This window comes from Echeneis naucrates, chromosome 18 (genome assembly GCF_900963305.1).
Source record: "Echeneis naucrates chromosome 18, fEcheNa1.1, whole genome shotgun sequence".
NCBI classification, from domain to species: Eukaryota; Metazoa; Chordata; class Actinopteri; order Carangiformes; family Echeneidae; genus Echeneis; species Echeneis naucrates.
This window is the reverse complement of record NC_042528.1, coordinates 2640581-2660540: the sequence shown is the minus strand read 5'-3', so window position 1 is coordinate 2660540 and position 19960 is coordinate 2640581. Positions and strand designations below refer to the sequence as shown.

The 19960-nt window shown below is 42.7% G+C and overlaps 1 protein-coding gene and 2 long non-coding RNA genes across 4 annotated transcripts; 2 read left to right on the top strand and 1 right to left on the bottom strand.

The window, feature by feature from the left end:
- The first annotated feature begins 2244 nt into the window (after positions 1-2244).
- LOC115058897 (uncharacterized) lies at positions 2245-3539 on the top strand. The gene is made up of 3 exons (XR_003842140.1): positions 2245-2309; positions 2401-2595; positions 2818-3539. It is a non-coding gene; the product is annotated as an uncharacterized LOC115058897 (long non-coding RNA).
- Positions 3540-4192: 653 nt separating this feature from the next.
- Positions 4193-5379, top strand: LOC115058896 (uncharacterized). Its single transcript, XR_003842139.1, has 3 exons — positions 4193-4233; positions 4321-4548; positions 4768-5379. It is a non-coding gene; the product is annotated as an uncharacterized LOC115058896 (long non-coding RNA).
- Positions 5380-5633: 254 nt separating this feature from the next.
- casq1b (calsequestrin 1b) lies at positions 5634-19115 on the bottom strand. 2 transcript variants are annotated; one of them, XM_029526436.1, is made up of 12 exons: positions 18719-19115; positions 9974-10006; positions 8352-8445; positions 7904-8004; positions 7687-7798; positions 7524-7597; positions 7190-7320; positions 7038-7083; positions 6906-6960; positions 6711-6811; positions 6553-6627; positions 5634-6466 (listed from the first exon to the last, which is right to left on the bottom strand). In XM_029526436.1, the coding sequence occupies exons 1-12, from the start codon at positions 18953-18955 to the stop codon at positions 6089-6091; spliced, it is 1437 nt and encodes a 478-aa protein (XP_029382296.1). In that variant the 5' UTR covers positions 18956-19115; the 3' UTR covers positions 5634-6088. The 2 variants fall into 2 exon arrangements, with proteins under 2 accessions (XP_029382296.1, XP_029382297.1); XM_029526437.1 differs by lacking the exon at positions 9974-10006.
- Positions 19116-19960: the final 845 nt, after the last annotated feature.

The following is a 19960-nucleotide window of genomic DNA, read 5'->3' as shown; positions in this document are numbered from 1 at the left end:
AGTCTCCCATTCTCCTCCCAGTACAGACAAGATGAATATCTTCCTCCTCATCACTGTCTCTTGCACCCTTGCTCTTGGTTATGTGCAGCAGGGAGAGGCAAGTCACCGAAAACCATGTCAGCTAAATAAGGACAACAACGCTTATAACAAATTTGTTTACAAACACATCATTAGGGAAAAATTTGACAGAAACTCTGTGACTGCATGGGAAAGGTGAGTTAAAGAGTTAAATGTTTTACTTATTCATTAAGAAAGTGAAATTACAGCCTAAATTACTGATTTGTTGTTGGGGTACAAATATGTTTTTGATGTTATATAGTTGCTTCATCTACACATCTCAAAGGGCACAGCTGATTTTTATGTTATATACTGTAAGAAATATATTTTTAGTTCTGGTATTTGTATGTAATCAAACATTGATCTGTTTGTACCTGCAGGTACTTGAGGGACAGAGGACTCTGCAATAGACACACTCAGATTTTCATGGAAGTGACATATCAGAATGATGTTAACGCCATCTGCAACGGCAATGGCCGGCGCCTGAAGAGGAACTTGTGCATAAGTACCAAGAAAATAGAAGAGTACACTCTCAAGGTTGGCAAGAAGTGCAAAGTCATTAAACTGCGCAAAGAGTCAAAGTATCTGGTCGTGGCTTGTGACAAAGTAAAATCTGAAAATGCCTGCCTTCCTGTTCAGTTTAAGAAAACCAGAAAACATCCGCCACCCTCATCAGCTAAGAAATGCAGTCCTTCCACCAGTTTTTGGTCTGATGACTAAAATCTTTATCATTTTCTGCGTGAGGTACATGAAAATTTTAATTCTGCTCCGTCTGGCAGATAAAATCTATTGTAAACCTTTAACCAACAACAATGAGGATGTGTTACTAATTAATACACAAAAACACACAACGTGTTTATCTACATTTGACCAGAACAACAGTCTTTCCCAACCTTATTTGCTGCTTCTGTTGTCAAACAACAGAGACCTGAATGTAAAATCTGAAATAAGTCATGATGGAGTAACACCAGTGACACATTTCAAATCTGAACATGAACCTCATTTTACAGCTTGCTTATGAAATCATCATTCAGCTTTGTTCCAGTTTGGCTTCTGATTTTAAAAAGCTGGATTCCAAATGAAAACTGCTAACCTGCTTCATCAGCAGCCTAAATGAGAAGAAGATGGATGTGAATGTAAAACTTTCTTTGTTTTAAAGTTTGTGTTACGTCCACAGTCTGCTGAGCAGAAAACTTTGATCTTGCTTGTAACGCCGCTCAGTGCATCATTTTTGGATTTATTCAAATAAAAAAACCTTGTTGATTGTAAAGATTTCCATCGTGTGTGTGTTTATTGTCTCCTAAAGCTGTGCTGTCTTGTGTGCTGTCAGGATAGTTTTTTTTTCTTTACCACAAACGTCTTTTGTGTCAAACTTAACATTTTTTTTGTATTTTTGTTGGAAACACAAATATATGCAGCCCAGCCTGTTATGGAATCAATTTTAATGTGAGAACAGAAACAATTTAGACTCACCAATCAACATAAACATGATGTATATCATCACAGTTACATTTCCAGTTTTCCTCCAAATGAGGAGTGAGGATGATGGCATCACTGACATTAAATTCTGAAACATCTTGAGGATTGTGCAGCTTGTGTTTGTTGCCTTTTCTAGGACTGATTTGAACTTTGCTTTGCTCAACTTCATGACTGAAATTGTTTGAAAATGCATTTTTTGTATCTGATCATTGACATCATACTCCTTCAGCGTCAGAGACGTCTTCAACTCGTCCTTTCCCTGTAGGAGTGCTCCAAGGAGCTGTACTGGGACCCCTTTTATTTTCTATTCTCTATGTTTGTTGCATTTTTTAGGATTGATTTGAACTTTTCTTTGCCCCACCAGGACCAGCACATGCTCCGTTACCTCAGTTTTCCTCCTCACTTTCACTGCTCGTTACATATTTTACACAACTTTGAGGTTTGTGGTTTATGTCCAACAGCCATCTTATACTTTAAATGGTACATTTTAACAAATGATTATACAGAAGGAAGTGTGTTTATTTAGTCATTCCATCTGTAAGAAGATGTTGTGTCAGACTGATACGATGGTGCAGAATGATTTGTTGACCACATTTTTTGTTTCAACAGTGGCTGAAGACTTTAACATAGAAGTGCATGATTTTGGAAATCATCACCAGTTCCTCTAATTACTGTGTTTAAAGCCTGAAAATTTGAAGACCTTTCTCATTTTTCTGAAGCCCGCCGACCTGGTCCTCCACGTCTCTTTAAGGTAACAGCTTTAAGTCGACACGGTACGTAGTCCTGATTCAATGACTGCACTTTTCATTCCTGTCTGTTGATCCAGCTTTGATTTTGACTCAAAGTCTCCCATTCTCCTCTCAGTGCAGACAAGATGAATATCTTCCTCCTCATCACTGTCTCTTGCACCCTTGCTCTTGGTTATGTGCAGCAGGGAGAGGCTGCATTTGCCCAACGTCCATGCCAACCAAAAAAACATGAAACTTCATATGTCAATTTCCAGTACAGACACATCGTTTGGGATCAATTTGACAGAAACTCCGTGACTGCATGGGAAAAGTGAGTTAAAGAGTTAAATGTTCTACTTATTCATTAAGGAAGTGAAATGACAGCCTAAATGAGTGATTTGTAATTGATGAGCAAGGATGTTTTTGATGTGACATAATTGCTTTACTTGCATATCTCAAAGGGCACAGCTGATTTTTATGTTATATTGTAAAAACATCATCATGTAAGTGTTAATTGTAAATTATTGAAACATTTATCTATTTGTACCTGCAGCTACTTGGTTCAAAAAAGAATCTGCAATCGACCTACTCATCATTTTTTTGAACAGAAGTATCAGACTACCGTCGAGAAAATCTGCCAAGGCAAAGGCAGGCGCTGGCGCACGCCAGGTGACTTATGCATCAGTACCCAAACAGTAGAAGTGTATAATCTCAAAGTTGACATTAATAATTGCAAAGTCAACGAACTGAACAAAGAGTCGAAGTATCTGGTTGTGGCTTGTGAAAAAATCGTATCTCGTAATGCCTGCCTTCCTGTTCATTATCACGGCACCAAAAACCAAGGACCATCCTCATCAGCTGAGGTCTGCAGGTAACAGCTATATTTAACCTTTAACCAACAACAACGAGGACGTGTTACTAATTAATACACAAAAACACACAGCGTGTTTATCTACATTTGACCAAAACCACAGTCTTTCCCAACCTTATCTGCTGCTTCTGTTGTCAAACAACAGTCATGATGGAGTAACACCAGTAACACATTTCAAATCTGAACATGAACCTCATTTTACAGCTTGCTTATGAAATCATCATTCAGCTTTGTTCCAGTTTGGCTTCTGATTTTAAAAAAGCTGGATTCCAAATGAAAACTGCTAACCTGCTTCATCAGCAGCCTAAATGAGAAGAAGATGGCTGTGAATGTAAAACTTTCTTTGTTTAAAGTTTGTGTTACAGCCACAGTCTGCTGAGCAGAAAACTTTGACTTTGCTTGTAACGCCGCTGAGTGCATCATTTTTGGATTTATTCAAATAAAAAAACCTTGTTGATTGCAAAGATTTCCATCGTGTGTGTGTTTATTGTGTCCTAAAGCTGTGCTGTCTTTACTTTCACCCTGAGTTGTTGTCAGGATAGTTTTGTTCGTTTTTTTTTTTTTAACCACAACCACCTCTTTTTGGAAACACGTAAATATAAATTCTATTTCATGCAGCCCAGACATCAATTTTAATGTGAGAACAGAAACAATTCAGAGTCACCAATCAACCTAAACATGATGTGTTTGGACCGTGGGAGGAAACTCAGGCAGGCACGGGGAGAACATGTAAACTCCACATAGAATCCAATCGATCCTACCGCCTTCCTGCAGTGCTGCCGTTTGCTGGAAGTACTGACATTATGTTTTATTTTACAAAACTCAGAGGTTTGTGATTTATTTCCAACAGCCATCTTATAATTTAAATGGTGAATTTTAAAAAGTAACACTGCAGAAGGAAATGTGTTTTTTCAGTCATTCCATCTGTAAGAGGATGTTGTGTCAGATTCATAGGTTTGCACACTTTTCACCTTTTAACCTTAGAAGTGCATGATTGTGAAAATCTGCATCAGTTCCTCTAATGACTGCATTTAGTGCAAGAAAAATCGAAGGTGTTTCTCATTTTTCTGCCGTCTTGGTCGTCCACCTCTCTTTAAGGTAATCCTGATTCAGTGACTGCACTTTTCATTCCTGTCTGTTGATCCGACTTTGATTTTGACTCAAAGTCTCCCATTCTCCTCTCAGTGCAGACAAGATGAATATCTTCCTCTTCATCGCTGTCTCTTGCACCCTTGCTCTTGTTGACGGGGGGCAGGAGGAGGCTGAGGTCATGAGCGGCAGCAGCCCAGAGCTGCCTGAAATTAACAATGGTCCATGTCAGTCAAGTAACGACAAAAACGCACACAGCAGATTTTTGGAAAGACACGTCATTTCGAGGTCCTTTAATGGAAACTCCAGGACTGAATGGGAAAGGTGAGTTTAAGAGTTAGATGTTTTAATAATTCATTACGAAAATGAAATTACAGCCTTAATGATTTGTCGCTGAGGTGCAAATATGTTTTTGATGTGTCGTAATTACTTCATGTGCATATCTCAAAGGGCACAGCTGCTTTTTTAAATGTTATATTGTCATAAGTATCATATTTGTGGTGTTTTTGATGAAGTAAAACACTGATCTTTATGTTCCTGCAGGTACTTACGTGGAAAAGGACTCTGCGAGACACCTCCTCGTTTTTTTGTCGCACAGTGGAATCAGGGAAATGTCCAAAACATCTGCAACGGCGCTGGCCGGCTCTGGCACGGTAACTTTTGCACCAGTACCAACCAAATAGAAGTGCATACTGTCACCGTCGGCAGCAATTGCAACGTCACTCAAGTGCGCAGAGAGTCGAAGTATCTGGTTGTGACTTGTGCTCAAGTAGGAATCGTCTGCGCTCCTGTTCAGTTCCACATCGTCACAAACGAACGCCCAAGCTTTTCCGCTCAGACATGCAAGCCTCGTTAGTTTGATGAGGATTAAAATCTGAAATAAGTCATGATGGAGTAACACCAGTGACACATTTCAAATCTGAACATGAACCTCATTTTACAGCTTGCTTATGAAATCATCATTCAGCTTTGTTCCAGTTTGGCTTCTGATTTTTAAAAAAGCTGGATTCCAAATGAAAACTGCTAACCTGCTTCATCAGCAGCCTAAATGAGAAGAAGATGGATGTGAATGTAAAACTTTCTTTGTTTTAAAGTTTGTGTTACATCCACAGTCTGCTGAGCAGAAAACTTTGAATACCATTAAAATTCAAATTAAAAAACCTTGTTGATTGCAAAGATTTTCATTGTGTGTGTGTGTGTGTCTGTGTGTCCTAAAGCTGTGCTGTCTTTAGTTTTACCCATATTTGTTTTCAGGATATTTTTTTTTTTTATAGAAATTTTCGTTGTGTCAAACTTAAAATTTTATTGTATTTTTGTTGAATATAAATTTTATTTTAAGCAGTCCAGCCTGTTATTTAAGACTTGACAAACAGAGCAGTGACAACAACAACAAAACAATATTAATTTGAAATGTTTTTCTTTTTCAATTTTAATGTGAGAAGAGAAAGAAATGAAGTAGTCATTTTTTAATTATCTGGTTTTTTGGTTTCCAAGATTGCACAAATTTTAAGACTGTCCAGTGAGTTCAGGTTGATTCTCTTTAAAAACAGTACGAGAAAGTGTTTGTTTCTTCCCTTCATCAAGTAGAAAACATGTCATTGAAACAGGATTACAGTAAAGGTGAGAAAATGAGAGAGGAGTAACCCCGGTTAGCCTCTGTTAGCCTCCTGGCTCACATTCACGATGAGCATCAGGGGTGAGAGCTGTTCATCAAAAAAGATGCAAATCCTCCGCTTCTTTGAAAATCTCCTCCCCTGACTGACGCTGAAGGTTTCCCAAAGGGTCATTGTGTTTGTCAGACGGTGTGTTCGCCCCGAGATGTTAGAAAAAAACTGCTTCTACTGGCTAAAACATAGTGAAAGATTTATTCATCGTCATCGTCGTCATCATCATCGTCATCGTCGTCGTCATCGTCGTCGTCATCGTCGTCGTCATCGTCGTCGTCATCGTCGTCGTCATCGTCGTCATCATCATCGTCATCATCATCATCATCGTCATCGTCATCATCGTCGTCATTGTCATCGTCGTCGTCGTCGTCGTCATCGTCATCGTCATCATCATCATCATCGTCATCGTCATCATCATCATCATCATCATCGTCGTCATCGTCATCATCATCATCATCATCATCATCATCGTCTGGGTCTATCTTCCCAGACAGAACGTCCTCGATCCACTGCTCCAGCTCGTCGGCTGAGGGCATGTCGTCCTGGTCATCCATTTCCATCCAGACGCTGTCGGCCTGTCGGGACAGACGGAGACAAAGTAAGCCACGTCGGACACCGATGACAGTGTTTAGGCGGGACGGGAATCAGAAAGGCCGCTTACATCCTCGACATCAACCACACCGATCTGCGGGGAGGCGAGGTCGATGTGGAAGGTCTTCTCCCAGTAAGGAACCAGCTGACAGCGAGATACAGACGTGGTCAGGATTACATCTTCTGACATTTAGCGCATAAATGGATCTTTACAAAACAAGTCCATACCAGGGGGAAGTCGTCCGGGTCGATCCAGATGATGCTGAGGTTCGGGTTGTCAGTGTTCTCACGGGCCACCTCCTTCAGGATTTCCAGGAATTCAAAGCCATCTGAAGAAAAGTGGAACCAAGTGCCAGGTTTGATCATCTGACTGCCTCACCGCCGTCTCCGTTCTACGTATTATCTGTAAAGGAAAAGCCTTACCTGGGTCATCTTCCTCAGCGAAAGCAACAATGTGCTCTCCGTTAATGTCATCCTCCTGTGAACACCAAAAGGCTCGGCTGTCAGTAAAGACAAATGTTTTCCTTTTTTTTTTACTGGTACAAAACCTCTTACCCAGATCTCATACATGCTGTGAGGCTCGAGCTTCCTCAGAGTGGGCCTGAAACACGAAAACATCATCCCATTTTTCGACTGAAGAAGTCATAGTGCGGAGAAAAATGTCACAGTTTGAATGTGACCTTCAGCTCGTGTCAGTTCAGGGTCACCTGTCGTGCTGCTCGATGTATTCAACCAGCTCGGACTCGATGTAGGGTTTTCCTGGAATGGTGTCGGGCTCCTCCATGAACGGCTCGTAGAAGTTGACCTCGTTTATCTTCAGCTTCAGTTTTTTGGCAATCTGAAATAATCAGACAAAGATCACGAATGTTCTTCATTCGACTGATAGGATCTGTGTTTGCTTTTACTTTTTAGGAGCTCACTGTATTTTAGCACACGCAGTAAATTATTTTTTAAGTTTTGTCGGAAAGCTAATTAATCTTCTCTTCTCTAATATTCTTCTTTTGTTTGTTTGTTTTTGAAAACAAATACAACAATTCAAACCTTGGGGTCGAACGTGGCAAAGAATTTGACGAAGGGGTGGAACTCCTCAGCGGCATCGTCGTACTCAATGAAGTCTTGACAGAAAGGGAAGGGGAAGAGTTGAGATTCAGAATAATTATGTACAGTTTACGGCTCAGTCTTCGGATCTTAAAGTTCAACCTACGGGGAGATCTCTCGCTCTTGAAATAACCAACCAGCCTGATGACCTCTTCCATGTTGTAGAAGCCCTTCAGTTCACGCTCATTGTCGATGATCTCCACTGGATCCTCAATCACCTGCAGTTTGTGTGTTTAACGTGTGTTTAACATCCCAATCTGAAAAATGGTGGACAGCAATCAGAATGTAATGGCGTCGCTGCTCATTGACCCCAAACTGCTTACGTCGTAGAGGAATTCGACCAGGGTGTCGGCGGCCAGCTCTCCGTCGTACTCGATGATCTCATTGTCGGCGAAGATGTAGATGCTCTCCACCTCATCCAGACCTGGTGAGAAAAAAAAAAACTATTTATGTCCACATCATTTTATTTGGATGTTTGTGAAAATCACAGATGAAGTTTTCCTTCTACTGTGTTTTACATGTAAATATGAAATTATGGTGGAAGGAACATTTTGTTTCAAACCCTGGATTTTTAGAACAAAAAGGAGCTGTGATATTTTTGATGAACACTTGAGGGCAGCGTTGTTTTGGATGTTATAAATATGAAGGCCGCAGCTGAGTGTTTTCAGTGAAAGTGCAGTTTATTGGTTTGGGAATGAACGGGAAAAAACAGAACTTGTTATCATTCAATCAGCCGCGTTGAGGAGAAGTTTGATGGAAATACACGCTTACCCAACTTCTTGGCAACAGCAGAGTCTTTCTTCTGATCCACCAGGCCGAATCCGATGTCCTCATCATCAAGATCGTCCAGGACTTGGGCTGCAAGCTGGACGGAGAAATATGGAGAGAGAGGCGTGTCGGAGTGAGGCAGATGACTGATCTTCGTGACTCACTGGCCATCATCGGCCTTTCCTAACATCAGGCCTCCTTTGAAAACACGCTTTCAGCTTCATTTGCACAAGTAAACCCTCGGCATTTCATCTCAACTTCAAGACCTTAAAAGCAAAAGCTTTGGATTGCTGTCTTGCACTTTCTAAATCGGAGTGAAACCGAAGCCAACAATTGACAGGGCCCCCCCCCCCCCCAAGCCTGAGAGGAGCATGGACAGCAGGGTCTCCAGAAGAACAAGAGGGGCAGAACTTGAGCCAACTATGTCGAGGGGAAGAGACGCTACGACAGGTGTGGCGGGAGAGCGAAGAGCGCAAAGCTGCTGCACGTCTGTAATTCCACCTATTGTAAATGCACCAATGGACGTTATCCATCACACATACTGTTAGACTGCATTTCTCACGGATGTTTCCGAACACACGCTGTCGTTGTCCATTTTTATGCCATTTACATCACTCACTTTAGCACTCTCATGGTATGAAAGGGTGATTCAGATAAATCAAAAGCATCGTGTAGCGGCTTGCAAAGCAGAAAGGCTTTTGCATTGCGAAGTTGACAACATTCATAAGCGGCCAAACGCCCCGAAGCGCCAGCGTGAATAGCTCGAATAGTAAGTATAGTACAGTGTAGTGTGCGCTGTCGCTCTTCACAGGAGGTCTTTAATGCCATCCATTCTTCAGCTGCAGCGATGAGTCCAAACATATTACCTCATCATCAGACCCCATTGGCCTGTCTGCCTCGATAATCACCGTGTCACAGCAAATGGGAACCGTTCCATTCAGAGTGCAAGCCTCTTTTTATTTTCAAGGGCAAATCCTCCCAAATCTGAAAAACAAATAAAATCACCTCCCGCTTTTAGAGTCTTTGGAGAGTTTCACCGGCTGAGGTTTTTAGTTGACGTGACGTTAAACTAGCCGGTTAGCTTAGCTTCTGAACTCCCGCCATCAGTTTAAGATTAGAAAAAATTTGTGTTACATTTTGTTTATGTTTGTTTATGTTTGGATTGTGGATTAAACACACAACAGCAGAAGTTTCTCTAAACCAAACCAACTACTTTTGGTAGTACATAAAAAAAAAGTGATTTGGGTGAAGTAACCCTTTTTTTTTTTTTTTGCTGGTTGCAAAAGTAGATGGAAGAATGGATGAATGGATGGATGATGAATGGATGAATGGATGAATGGATGGATGGATGGATGGGCGGGCATATTAAAGTTTGATTAATAGATTAGACTGAAGCGTTTTTCAAATGATTCATCCTTACTTTACGGCCCGAGCTGCTGCTGCTGCTGGACTTTCAAAGCAGTTCAGTCCTCACTGGTCTGTGAAATCTGCTTGTCTGGTTTCTTCACGTAATTTCATCTGTTTAAAACTAAACTGCAGTCCAGGAGACAGCAATCAGCAGCGGCAGATGAATCTGTGGTTTGGCAGCCCAGCTTTGCAGGCACAAAAGGCAGACCTTAACATACCTGAATGATTTGTGCTGTTTGACTTCTGACCAGCTGCAAGAAGAGGCAACGCTTTAGGGCAAAGCACAACAGTGACAGCCTCCAGGTTTACAACAAATCGGAGCGGCCTTCATAGGAGACAGGATGGGTTAAAGACTGAGACTGAATGACCGGAGCCCGACTCACACAGGACTGTCATCACCTGAGGACCTCATGTCGTTTGTGCTAAATGAATATGGTGCAACCAAAATTCCAACAAAAGGTACAAAATTTAAGCTGACCTTTTAAAGATTTTCTAAATATATTCTGTGAATTTGAATTTGCTTGTGTTTCACACAAAGTCCTGAGGTAACGCCGACCGTGAACAGGGCTCAACACACAAAAAAATCAATTGCTGAATAATCAAGTGCGTTGGGATTCAAGATTAAACTTAAATTGCTGTGGCACCACATGTGCGCACCAGTGGACCGGCGATCACCTCCAAATTTTTTACACCACAACCTAAAATATGCAATCAGTGGACTGAGCCTTGAACTTGAACTCTGATTGTGCTGCAAGCTGTTTCCCAAAACGTACACAATTCCCAGCTCCATGTTAGCACGTGGTGTGGCCATATTACTGACACTGGGGTATTTATAAGAGAGGTGAAGTTATGCGTGCAAAGCGGGGAGTCCCACAGCTATATAAGGACGAAGAAAGCATGTTGGGGAGCAGAAAAGAAGGCTGAGATCTGTTACATATAGAAATGGGTGTGGAAAGAGCAGTGTGGGGGGGCAGGCAGGGTCGATGAAGAGGAGACACCTGACACCCAGCTGACATCCATCACTTCCTTCTATCACGCTCCCAAGTTTTGGTCATCAGTCATAATCACACGTCTCCTTTCCATCCAGATTATTTCATCATAGCTTCAGTCTTCCCCCGACCCGTCCAGAAGTCTGACAGCGCGGAGAGCCAAGCGAGAGGTCAGCAGTGCGGCGGTTTTGGCCCCGTCTCGCCATGCCCAGTCACCGTCAGCTTGTCAGGTGACACGAGACGAGGGCAGAGTGCCACGGTGAGATGTGCCACCAAATGATGAGCAAGGAGAGCCCGGCAGGGAGCTCATATTTCTTGTAATGTAGCCGTCCAGACGCCCCCTCCGCCCTGCTCGATGGTCGCTCTGATTTAACAGGACTTGAGTGACAGGTGTTGTTGCTACCGATGGGGACACATTTGTCTAAAAGGACCCAAGGAGTGTTATAGAACCAAAGTACAGTCCAAAGGTTTGTCGAGACAAAGCCTCTAGGAGGTGTCAGATTTCAGCTGATACAAGCAAGTGCAAAGAACTCCTGCATCGGCCTCTCCTATCCTTAAAGTCAAAGAAAGAAAGAAGGGTCAGTGAATGCACGTTATTAGCTCTAGATGGTAGTCTTGTATATGACTGAGTCACTCTCATTACTGATCATTACTGATTTGTCACAGATGAATTCTTTCTGGGCATTTCCCTTCTCCTTCAGTCTAAGTGTCTCCTTCTGCTGCACAGTTCTGAGATGAAGAGCTCACAGTCATTTTCCCCCACCTCATTTCCTGCTGCTTTCTCTTCGCTCTCGGCCTCAGAGGAGGCTTAACACGTACGAGCCAACCTCTTCGCTTCGGTGAGCTCATTTTAAACGCCACGCTCAACCAACGACAGGAAGTCATTTCTATCTCTGATATTCGGCCGATTGCTGACAGAGGTGGATTATTTCCTTTCAACAAAGACCGACTGTGGATTTAAGTCTGATCAATAAGAGGAAAAACATCCCAGAAACATTAAGTACTTCTGTCTAAGCCTCTGTAGTCAACGAAAACGTCTTTCTCTTTGCGATAAACCACGTTCCTTTGTCACCACTTTAAGACGGAAGTCACACAGAACACAAGTTGTAGTAGCAGAACAAAAGCTCGTACTTCCTCCAACCAAACCTTTGCCACGAACTTTCAGTGTTTAATGCCTATTATTGCGCTTTTGGTGTAAAACATCCAGTTGATTTTTTAAATCAGCAGGAGAAAACGAAGGAACATGAAAAGGTTTTTAATGCAGCACCAGTTTGCATCTTCCTGTGTAAGCGAGCGTCCTCGGATGTTCAGCCAGCTTTTCCCCTTCGGCCAGATATTAAATTAGTAATAGCTGCTGTAACACATCGGGACGCTCTACGCCAGGCTGTTACGTAACACTGCGCCGAGATGATCTTGAAAGATTCATATACAACAGCCACTAAAACAGACTCAGTAACTGCACTGTTTGGACGGAGAGGATTTAGCACAGAGGTTCATTCCAATGCTCCTTTCAGAAATTCTACTCTTCTTTTAACTGGAGAGTTTACTGTTTTCTTTTTCTTTGCACAACAACGGCTGCAGGGAGACATGATGAAACTCGTGGCAAGCATTTAGAAATCTCACAGGCACACAAGCTGATTCACTACAACAACTTGTGAGGGCAGAGTTGTCTGGGACCATCTGTGAATGACTCAAAAAGCCGTATTAGAAACATGTCACATAACACGCTCAGCTAATAAACGCCAAGTCTTCTCCTTTGTTTGTCAAGCTTGTTTTTGTTTTTTTTTTAATTAAAGCCTGCAGGTCTTTATTACATCATTTATATTCTGTTGTCTCTCCTTTGCACCATTTTCAGCCTCTTTTGTTTGGGGGTGCTCATGAGTGTCGCTTTATCGTGACTTGTAGGGACATTTGAAGATAATAGTGCTTCTTCTCCTGCAGTGAAAAGGAGCCACGGACAGCAGCAGACATGAATTCATTATTAAGTACATCTGGGCTTATGTAAGACATCTTAATACAACACGTGTGTGAAAATGGTCTGCCAGAGTCGATATATGTTCAAGTGTTTTTACATTTATGAAAAATTCAGCAAACTTTTTTTTTTTTTTCTTTTTTAGCTCTGCTACCAACAAAACCTCTGAGGACACAAAGAATTATTATATAATATGATTAGATTTGGTCGTGAAGTGATTTCACTTATAATATAACAGGATATCTGTTTTATTACAACTAGAAGACGGCTTGAACTCAACAGTTTGGTTTAACTGATGACGAAAATGGGGCCATAGGAAGAAGCGCCCACTGATATAAAGCTCTTAGGTCCTGTTCTCTTAAACCAGATCCACTTTGCTTAATGGAGATGTTAGTCTGGGTTCAACGTCACAAAATTCCCCTTTAAATTTTTCATGACACACCTCGATCCCCCGCAATTCCTTGACATTTTTCTTCCCCATGAATAAGTGATATGAAGGCGTTCTCTGATACGGATGACAGAGGAGGAGGGGAATACAGCAGCCACATATGAATTCATCACTTCCTGCTCCATTTTCATTGTTTAGTTTTGTTTTTTTTTTATCATTATTAAGCACATCATCCTAACTTCTACTGCTGAAGACAGTTGACATCGTGGTGGGAGGTGTGGCGGTAAATTTAGCATTACAGAAACAGCATGCAGGCTCTCTGACATCCACCATGAGAACTATTTTGGCTGTTTGCTGGGAGATACATACATCCGAGACTCCAGAGAAGGAATATGGTCAGTCCGCTTCAGCAAAAACTGAGCTTCTTTTTACCCTCAAATTCAGAAATGGTTATTTTCTGTGCCAGCACATTCTTCAATTAAGCAGTTAAAGCGTCATTTCAAAGTAAAAAATCTAACCCCAATGATGTTGTAGCCTTCTCTATGAACTTAGCATTATGGGAAATGTAGGACCCAATGTTTTCATAACCTGTGAGATCATTTACAGTGCAACTTTTAATTTTATAGGGTAGCAGAGGAAACGTCTGCTGCACGATCTGGAGCCTTCGGGGGAGCCATCTCTCTGGCGCTGTCAGCAGCTGCCTGACGGAGGAAGCTCTTCGCTGGTTTTGCCAAACAAGATCACAGATATATTCTGTGGGGGCTGAAAATGACAGCTTACAACCAAATTCATCTGCTTCCACTGTTTTTATTAATTAATATTACAATGAACAGATTAAAAGAGTATTTCAATGCTTTCGTGTTTTTGGCAAAAAGGGATTATCTCTGATATCCTACTGTGCTGTATGTCCTTATTTGATATGGATTTCCTATCACAGTCATTAATCAGATGCGTTTTCTCGCTGTGAATACCAAAATTATATTTGGGATAATACTATTGAGTGAATCATTTAACACTGATGATCCATATGGTGACAGTGCATCACATAGCAAAATATACGATTTCAACAACAGCTGAGCTCTGAAACCAAACAGGCAAGAGCTTCTATTATTAATCGTCTCCAAACAACAGGTGGGTTTCTGACTGGACGAGGCTCAACTGCAATCTGGCCGGCAAACAAACGTCTTCGCCCTGATGAAATGTCAATGCAGAGAAACAGAGAGGACACTTTATCTAAACATAACTCCTGTCACATTTAATGGCATCTCCTCTGACAAATCGCTTCTTAATTCAGTGCCGCTTTCACACTGTTAATTGGGAGCCGGAGGAAGCGAGGAAAGAGGAGATCTAACGAGCTCCTGCACAACTTCATGGAGCAAAGAATATGGAGGACAGACGGCTGTGGGACTTCTTTTAGGAAAAATCGAATTGCTCCTCAGAAACAAGAATATATTTTTTGCCTGTTTTCACGATTACATGGTAAATTTGCCTCGAACTAAAAATTGTGGCCGTCTGGCCTCCTTAAAAATTCTGTTAAAATATGAAACTATTAGGCAATCCGAGGAAGGAGAGCTCTTTACGACGCTGGACGGCGTCTGACTGTTTCCTGGAGGGAAACAAAGCGGCTTACAGCCGAAGTAAATTCATGTTAAAGGGCCGCTGGGACTTGGCCTGTTGGCCCCATCTGAGCCGAGATAACTTGAGGCAGTGAGATCCGATCTTACTCACACATTCTGGATGTGACTTTCTGTCAGGGTCAAAGGTCATTGTGCAGGAGGTTGTCAGCAGCTGATACTTCAATGTTCTCACCTGATTCGTTTAGAGAATGCTTTGATGGCTGACTGTAAGTCAGCTTGTGTCCTTGTGCACAGTTAAAGATGAAGGTCTTCGATGCCGTCATAATCTGAGTTATTCAGTTTAAAATGAGAATACTCTTTATATGTGTCTATAAATCTTGTGATGTGGCATTATGGTTAATTAAAATTTAGTGTTTAGGGTTTATTTTTAGCAGCGTGACATCAAAAGGCGGCTGAGAAATTGAGTTCTTAAGCTGCATAAGCTATTTTAGGCTCTTACCCAAAATAGCACGTACAATATGACCTCCTTCCTCGTCTCCCTCTCTCCATCAATTCTGTCCGCTGCCATTAAAAATGTAAGCGTGAAATTTATTGCTCTGGTGAAAGCAGGAGAGCGCCGACTGTCGATTTTGGATAATGGTCACCACGGCGACGGCCTGACCTTTTCCCAGATCTCTCAGTAGATGGAGGGATATTAGACAAGCTGAAGCTGAAGACTCTCTGCACATTATGAGACCGCACATCGACTCACGAGCACCTTTGTCACCTTTCTCAGTTATCCACATAATATTATGGCGAAGGGGAAAATAAAAAAAAAAACCCAGGAGAAACCGTATTGCATATAATGAACAATGAATTCATTTTTAGTTTAATGCGACACTCATTCTATTGTCCTCTCTTTAATAATATTAACTCTTTACAGCCACAGAAGCCAAATGAACAGCAGCAACATGCTCACAATGCTAATGCTAATCTGCTAATGTTGAGAAGGTAAGGAGTAAAATTTTTACATTCATGCTATTATATGAATATAGCTTGTTGCTTTCAGGTGTTAATTCGCTGTAAACAGACCAGCTGAGGCTGATTTCTGTTTATGTTGACAGAAACCTATTTCTTCTGCTAAGAAAATAAAAAAAACAACTGATGTCACACCTCAAAAATACCTTTTTTCCATCAAATAATCTGCAGTTACATTATGGCAAATTTTTAATTTAATTTTTAATTTTTATAATCAACTTTCCCAGAAACTGGATTTGAAGACTAAATTTGGTGCATTTGTTGTTCGTTCATACAGTTTATTCAACGGGACACCGGGCGCCACGGCAACGGTGTAGGTGTGCGTGGATAAAGAAGGTGTTGAGTATAAGATCGCTGCCATCTGAGCCGTGCAGTGATTAACGAGCAGGCCAGTATACCAAAGGTCAGAGGTCAAACAGTGAGTGAGGAGGGGACGAGTCAGGAAGACGTTTACCAACAACGCCATTTTTAAAATGACCTGCAGCTGATTATTCACCGTCATCAGGGCTCAGCTGACAACTGAGCACTTTGTTTTTAATGATATCTTCTGCCTCATGATGACGTCAGTTATTTTTGGCAAAACTGCTGCAGCCCAGGAACAGATCCAATCTGTCCCCTTTTCATCTTCCGGAAACAGATTGTTGGACCGACTTAAAGTCAGACAACACTCCCTGATATTAAATGGAACAGAATAATTGCACATATTGAACCCTGCTGCGGAGCCAAGCATGGAAACTGCCACCTTCACATCAGAAAAAGGTTCCGATCACGTGACTACCTCTGCCTGCTCACACACCTGAGCCCAGTTTCCTAGTTATCCACTTGCTTCCTGCCAATTAGTGGTACGTCCTGGTGTCCTTTGTGTTGGACAGGACTGGATCGGCCTCCTGTACCTGCCTTCCTCTCTGCATGACAGGTTAGAGCTTTTTCAGTTTTTTCTTTTCATCTGCTACTAACGGTCAGTCAGTTTATATTAATTACTCACACCATAAGAGAGAAAAACTGATATCGCTTTTAATTCCAGTTCATAGTAAACAATCCAGATCTGCCTGAAAATGTAACCAGGTTCATATCTGACGAATGATCAGAAGGATCAGGGTGAAAACACGACTTCTTTGGCAGCAACAACGAGCACTTTGGAGCTTTCAGAAATAAAAGCTTTACATAACAACACTGCAATTCAAAAATTGTGAAGTTAGTTCAAATTAAAAGGGACCGAGCAGATTTAACTGCAGCTACACAATTTGTGGCTCAAATTTTGAACACAGGGAGGTCAGTTTTGATTCCCTGGGCCCTGCATTTTAATACTTCACACTCCCTCATAGGCGGTAATAACCAGCTATTTTAAGCAGCCACCCTGAGCACCTTGAGTGTTGCTTCCTGACCGGCTGAGCCAATGGCCAAACAATCCTCACTGTCAGGAAGTCAATAGCAAAAGTAACAGTCCAGCAGTAAGCATCCCTCTCTCAAGCCAAGAACCACAGCCTGGCACGGCATTCGGAAATTGATCAGATCCAATGACTCGTGTGTGTGTGTGTGTGTGTAAACGATGGTTTAGGACCTCGGCCTGCACACGGTGGGGAATGTAGTGGAGGGAGCAGTGGGCCTGGTGAGATACGGCCCTAAAGTGTGTGTCCGTCCCAGGAGGGCTGTTTGCCTCTTGCTAAGCACGCAGGGCCGTCCTGGGCTATTTACAGAGGTGACTTATGCAGGGTAGTGTAAGGTAAACGCCGGCTCTGTAAGAAGACACTGCTGCTCTGACAGCCAGAGGATGGACCAGCTGACTGTGGGGCCCAGGTGCAGTAACTGTGGGCTGCAAATTAAAAAGACTTTCACGTTTATTATTTTATCCAATAAGACATTCCAGAAGATGCATGTGTGCATTTAGCTGTTAGGACCACGCCGTTGAAAGAGGAAAGATCTGTTTACGCTGCAGTTCTGTTTACCAGAAACTTTTTGCGAATTACAAATTAAGCCAAAGTTAGAAAGTCAGGAAACATTTGTGTTTCAAAATGTTTTTTCAAAGTCAATATCTGATCTTATTCTGCTCATTTCAGTGCTATCAGAAATAAAAACCTCAGGGTCATATTTTCAGTACATGATACTCTGAATGCCTTAGCACCAAACGTATGTATATAAAACATGATTCTTTTGTCCTGGTTTGAACTGTGATGAGACGCTGCCACGGGGGTCTGTGAAGGACTTATATTACAAACACTGAAGTCATGCGGTCTTAATGTGACAGGCATGTTTGGTACAGCTGTACACAAAGTCACACCATCGTTTGACACTGGGAAACTACAAAGCCTGCAAGTTTTGAACATTAAAGATGCACGAGGCTCTTACCCCTGCAGCATCTTTGTGCACTGGGCTAACCCAAGTAGCTTGGTGCTGTGAAAGGCCGGGAAAGCCGGTTTTAAACCGCTGCTGTCTGAAAAGCAAATGTGTTCATAGCTATCCGGCATGACTGCACTCTTGAGGAGGGCAAAGAACCTGCCCTCCTCAAGAGGGACTGACAGCGATTCTGCACATCTCCTGGAAGAGAAGTTAGAATTACTGCCGTCTTTATGCTCAAGTGCTGCATTTATGCGCTGCAGCAGAATCACTTGGAGGCTCGCAGATTTTGACACCAAAGCCCAGAGTTCACAAAATGGGCATAAAGGAGACAGGGCTGCTTCTCAAAGGCGAGTGTTGCATGCATTTGCAAACGTGAAAAGTGCAGACGCAGTGATTCAGAAGAGAGAGTGAGTTTATCTTCTATTTCAGCTACTGAAAATCAAGCAGCTGGTGTTGGTCCATCAGGTCTGTTATCCATCCTGTCAGGCCGTATGAAGCACCTGCTCACCTGTTCGCCTTCCTCCTCATTTGTCAACAACTGTAATCCTTCTCATCAGGACACCTACGAGCCACAAATCGCCAACTGGAGCCAAACCCTTCCCTTCCTTCCCCTCTTCCCAGTGCGACCCTTCCCCCACATGGGCAACAGATCCATCCGGTGTCATGCTCTGGCGGAGACCCACCTCCAAAGCCAGCTCCTCTATCTGAAGCTGCTTCATGGCACTGCGGTTCCTGTCCACATTTTTGTGGTAGTAGATCACCATCACATCATACTTCTTCATGATAGCCTTGTAGTTCTTGGCGCTGAGGGCGTGGACACGGTCTTTTCCATCATACTCGGGGATCTCTAAGCCCTTCTCCCCCCAGGACAGGGCCCCCAAAGAGAGGAAGACCCCCAAAAACACCCAGCCCCACTTCATGACTATTGTCACCTGGCGGCCACGAGAATGCTTCTTCTCAGAGCCTGAAACGTTGGCGTGGGGCAGAAGGGGAAAAAGTACACCTGATAGATTTAACGTTGCCCACTAACGCAAGATGGTGCCAAACAGGGAGAGTTTGGAACAAAGTCCACCTCCTGACCCCACCGGCTAGAGAAGAGCAGGTCCAACTGTAACTCCCTCCCTTTAAGGAGGACCCACACGTGCTTTTTGCTGATGCCACTGACCGCAGAAAGGGGCGTTAACCTTTTCTGGGACGCCGATTGGCATGTGGTAAGCCACGACACTGATCCCGCTCGTCCAAGAGCAGAGCGGGAAGGGCTGCCAAAAATGCCAGACAGACACTGAGAGTGATGAGGGGTAAAGGGGCTCCTGGGCAGCGGTCAGAAAAATAGCAAGTGGGTGGTAACGTGGGAGGAGCCACGCTTAGGTCATACGGCCACCTGTTTGAAGCCGTGGCTATGAAAAGGGACGGCCGTTGTGTTGGGTGTTTTGCAGCACTACAGATACCGGCTCAGTGTCTTGGAGGACCGAAGGTATAGATTGATGTACGATGAGAGGTCGAGGAAAGAAGAGCTCGAAGATGCCATTGCCATATTAAGTTTTGCAGAAGAGCCGGACCCTCGCTAAAAATAAGGCGTCAGCGCGACAACGCTATGGACAAGATGGAGTCGGCGGTGTCCACACAGAGGGTCAGACGGTTAGATGTGCTCTGTAAGCACAGATGGACATAAATAAATGTAGACACACAGTCAGACACACACTTAACTACCACAACAGAGGTAACCCAAAACTTAAACTCAAAATGGCTAAAAACTATGTCACGTTTATTTTTCTATTATTTCTGGAGAAGAATATAGCGTGCTGCTTTGTTTAAGGCCTAGTTTCTGTTTGCGTAGCCACAAACTCATTAACACAATTGTTCTTCGGGAAAACGTTTTCACCTTCATCTGTGGATTCAGTTTGGTCAGTTGTCATGGTGACGGC

Coding starts and splice junctions, on each gene's coding strand:
- casq1b (XM_029526436.1), bottom strand. CDS start 18,955: ATGAAGTGGGGCTGGGTGTTTTTGGGGGTCTTCCTCTCTTTGGGGGCC. Junction 6,812..6,905: donor CGCTGAGGAAGATGACCCAG/GTAAGGCTTTTC, acceptor ACTTTTCTTCAG/ATGGCTTTGAATTCCTGGAA. Junction 6,467..6,552: donor GTGTGGTTGATGTCGAGGAT/GTAAGCGGCCTT, acceptor CTGTCCCGACAG/GCCGACAGCGTCTGGATGGA.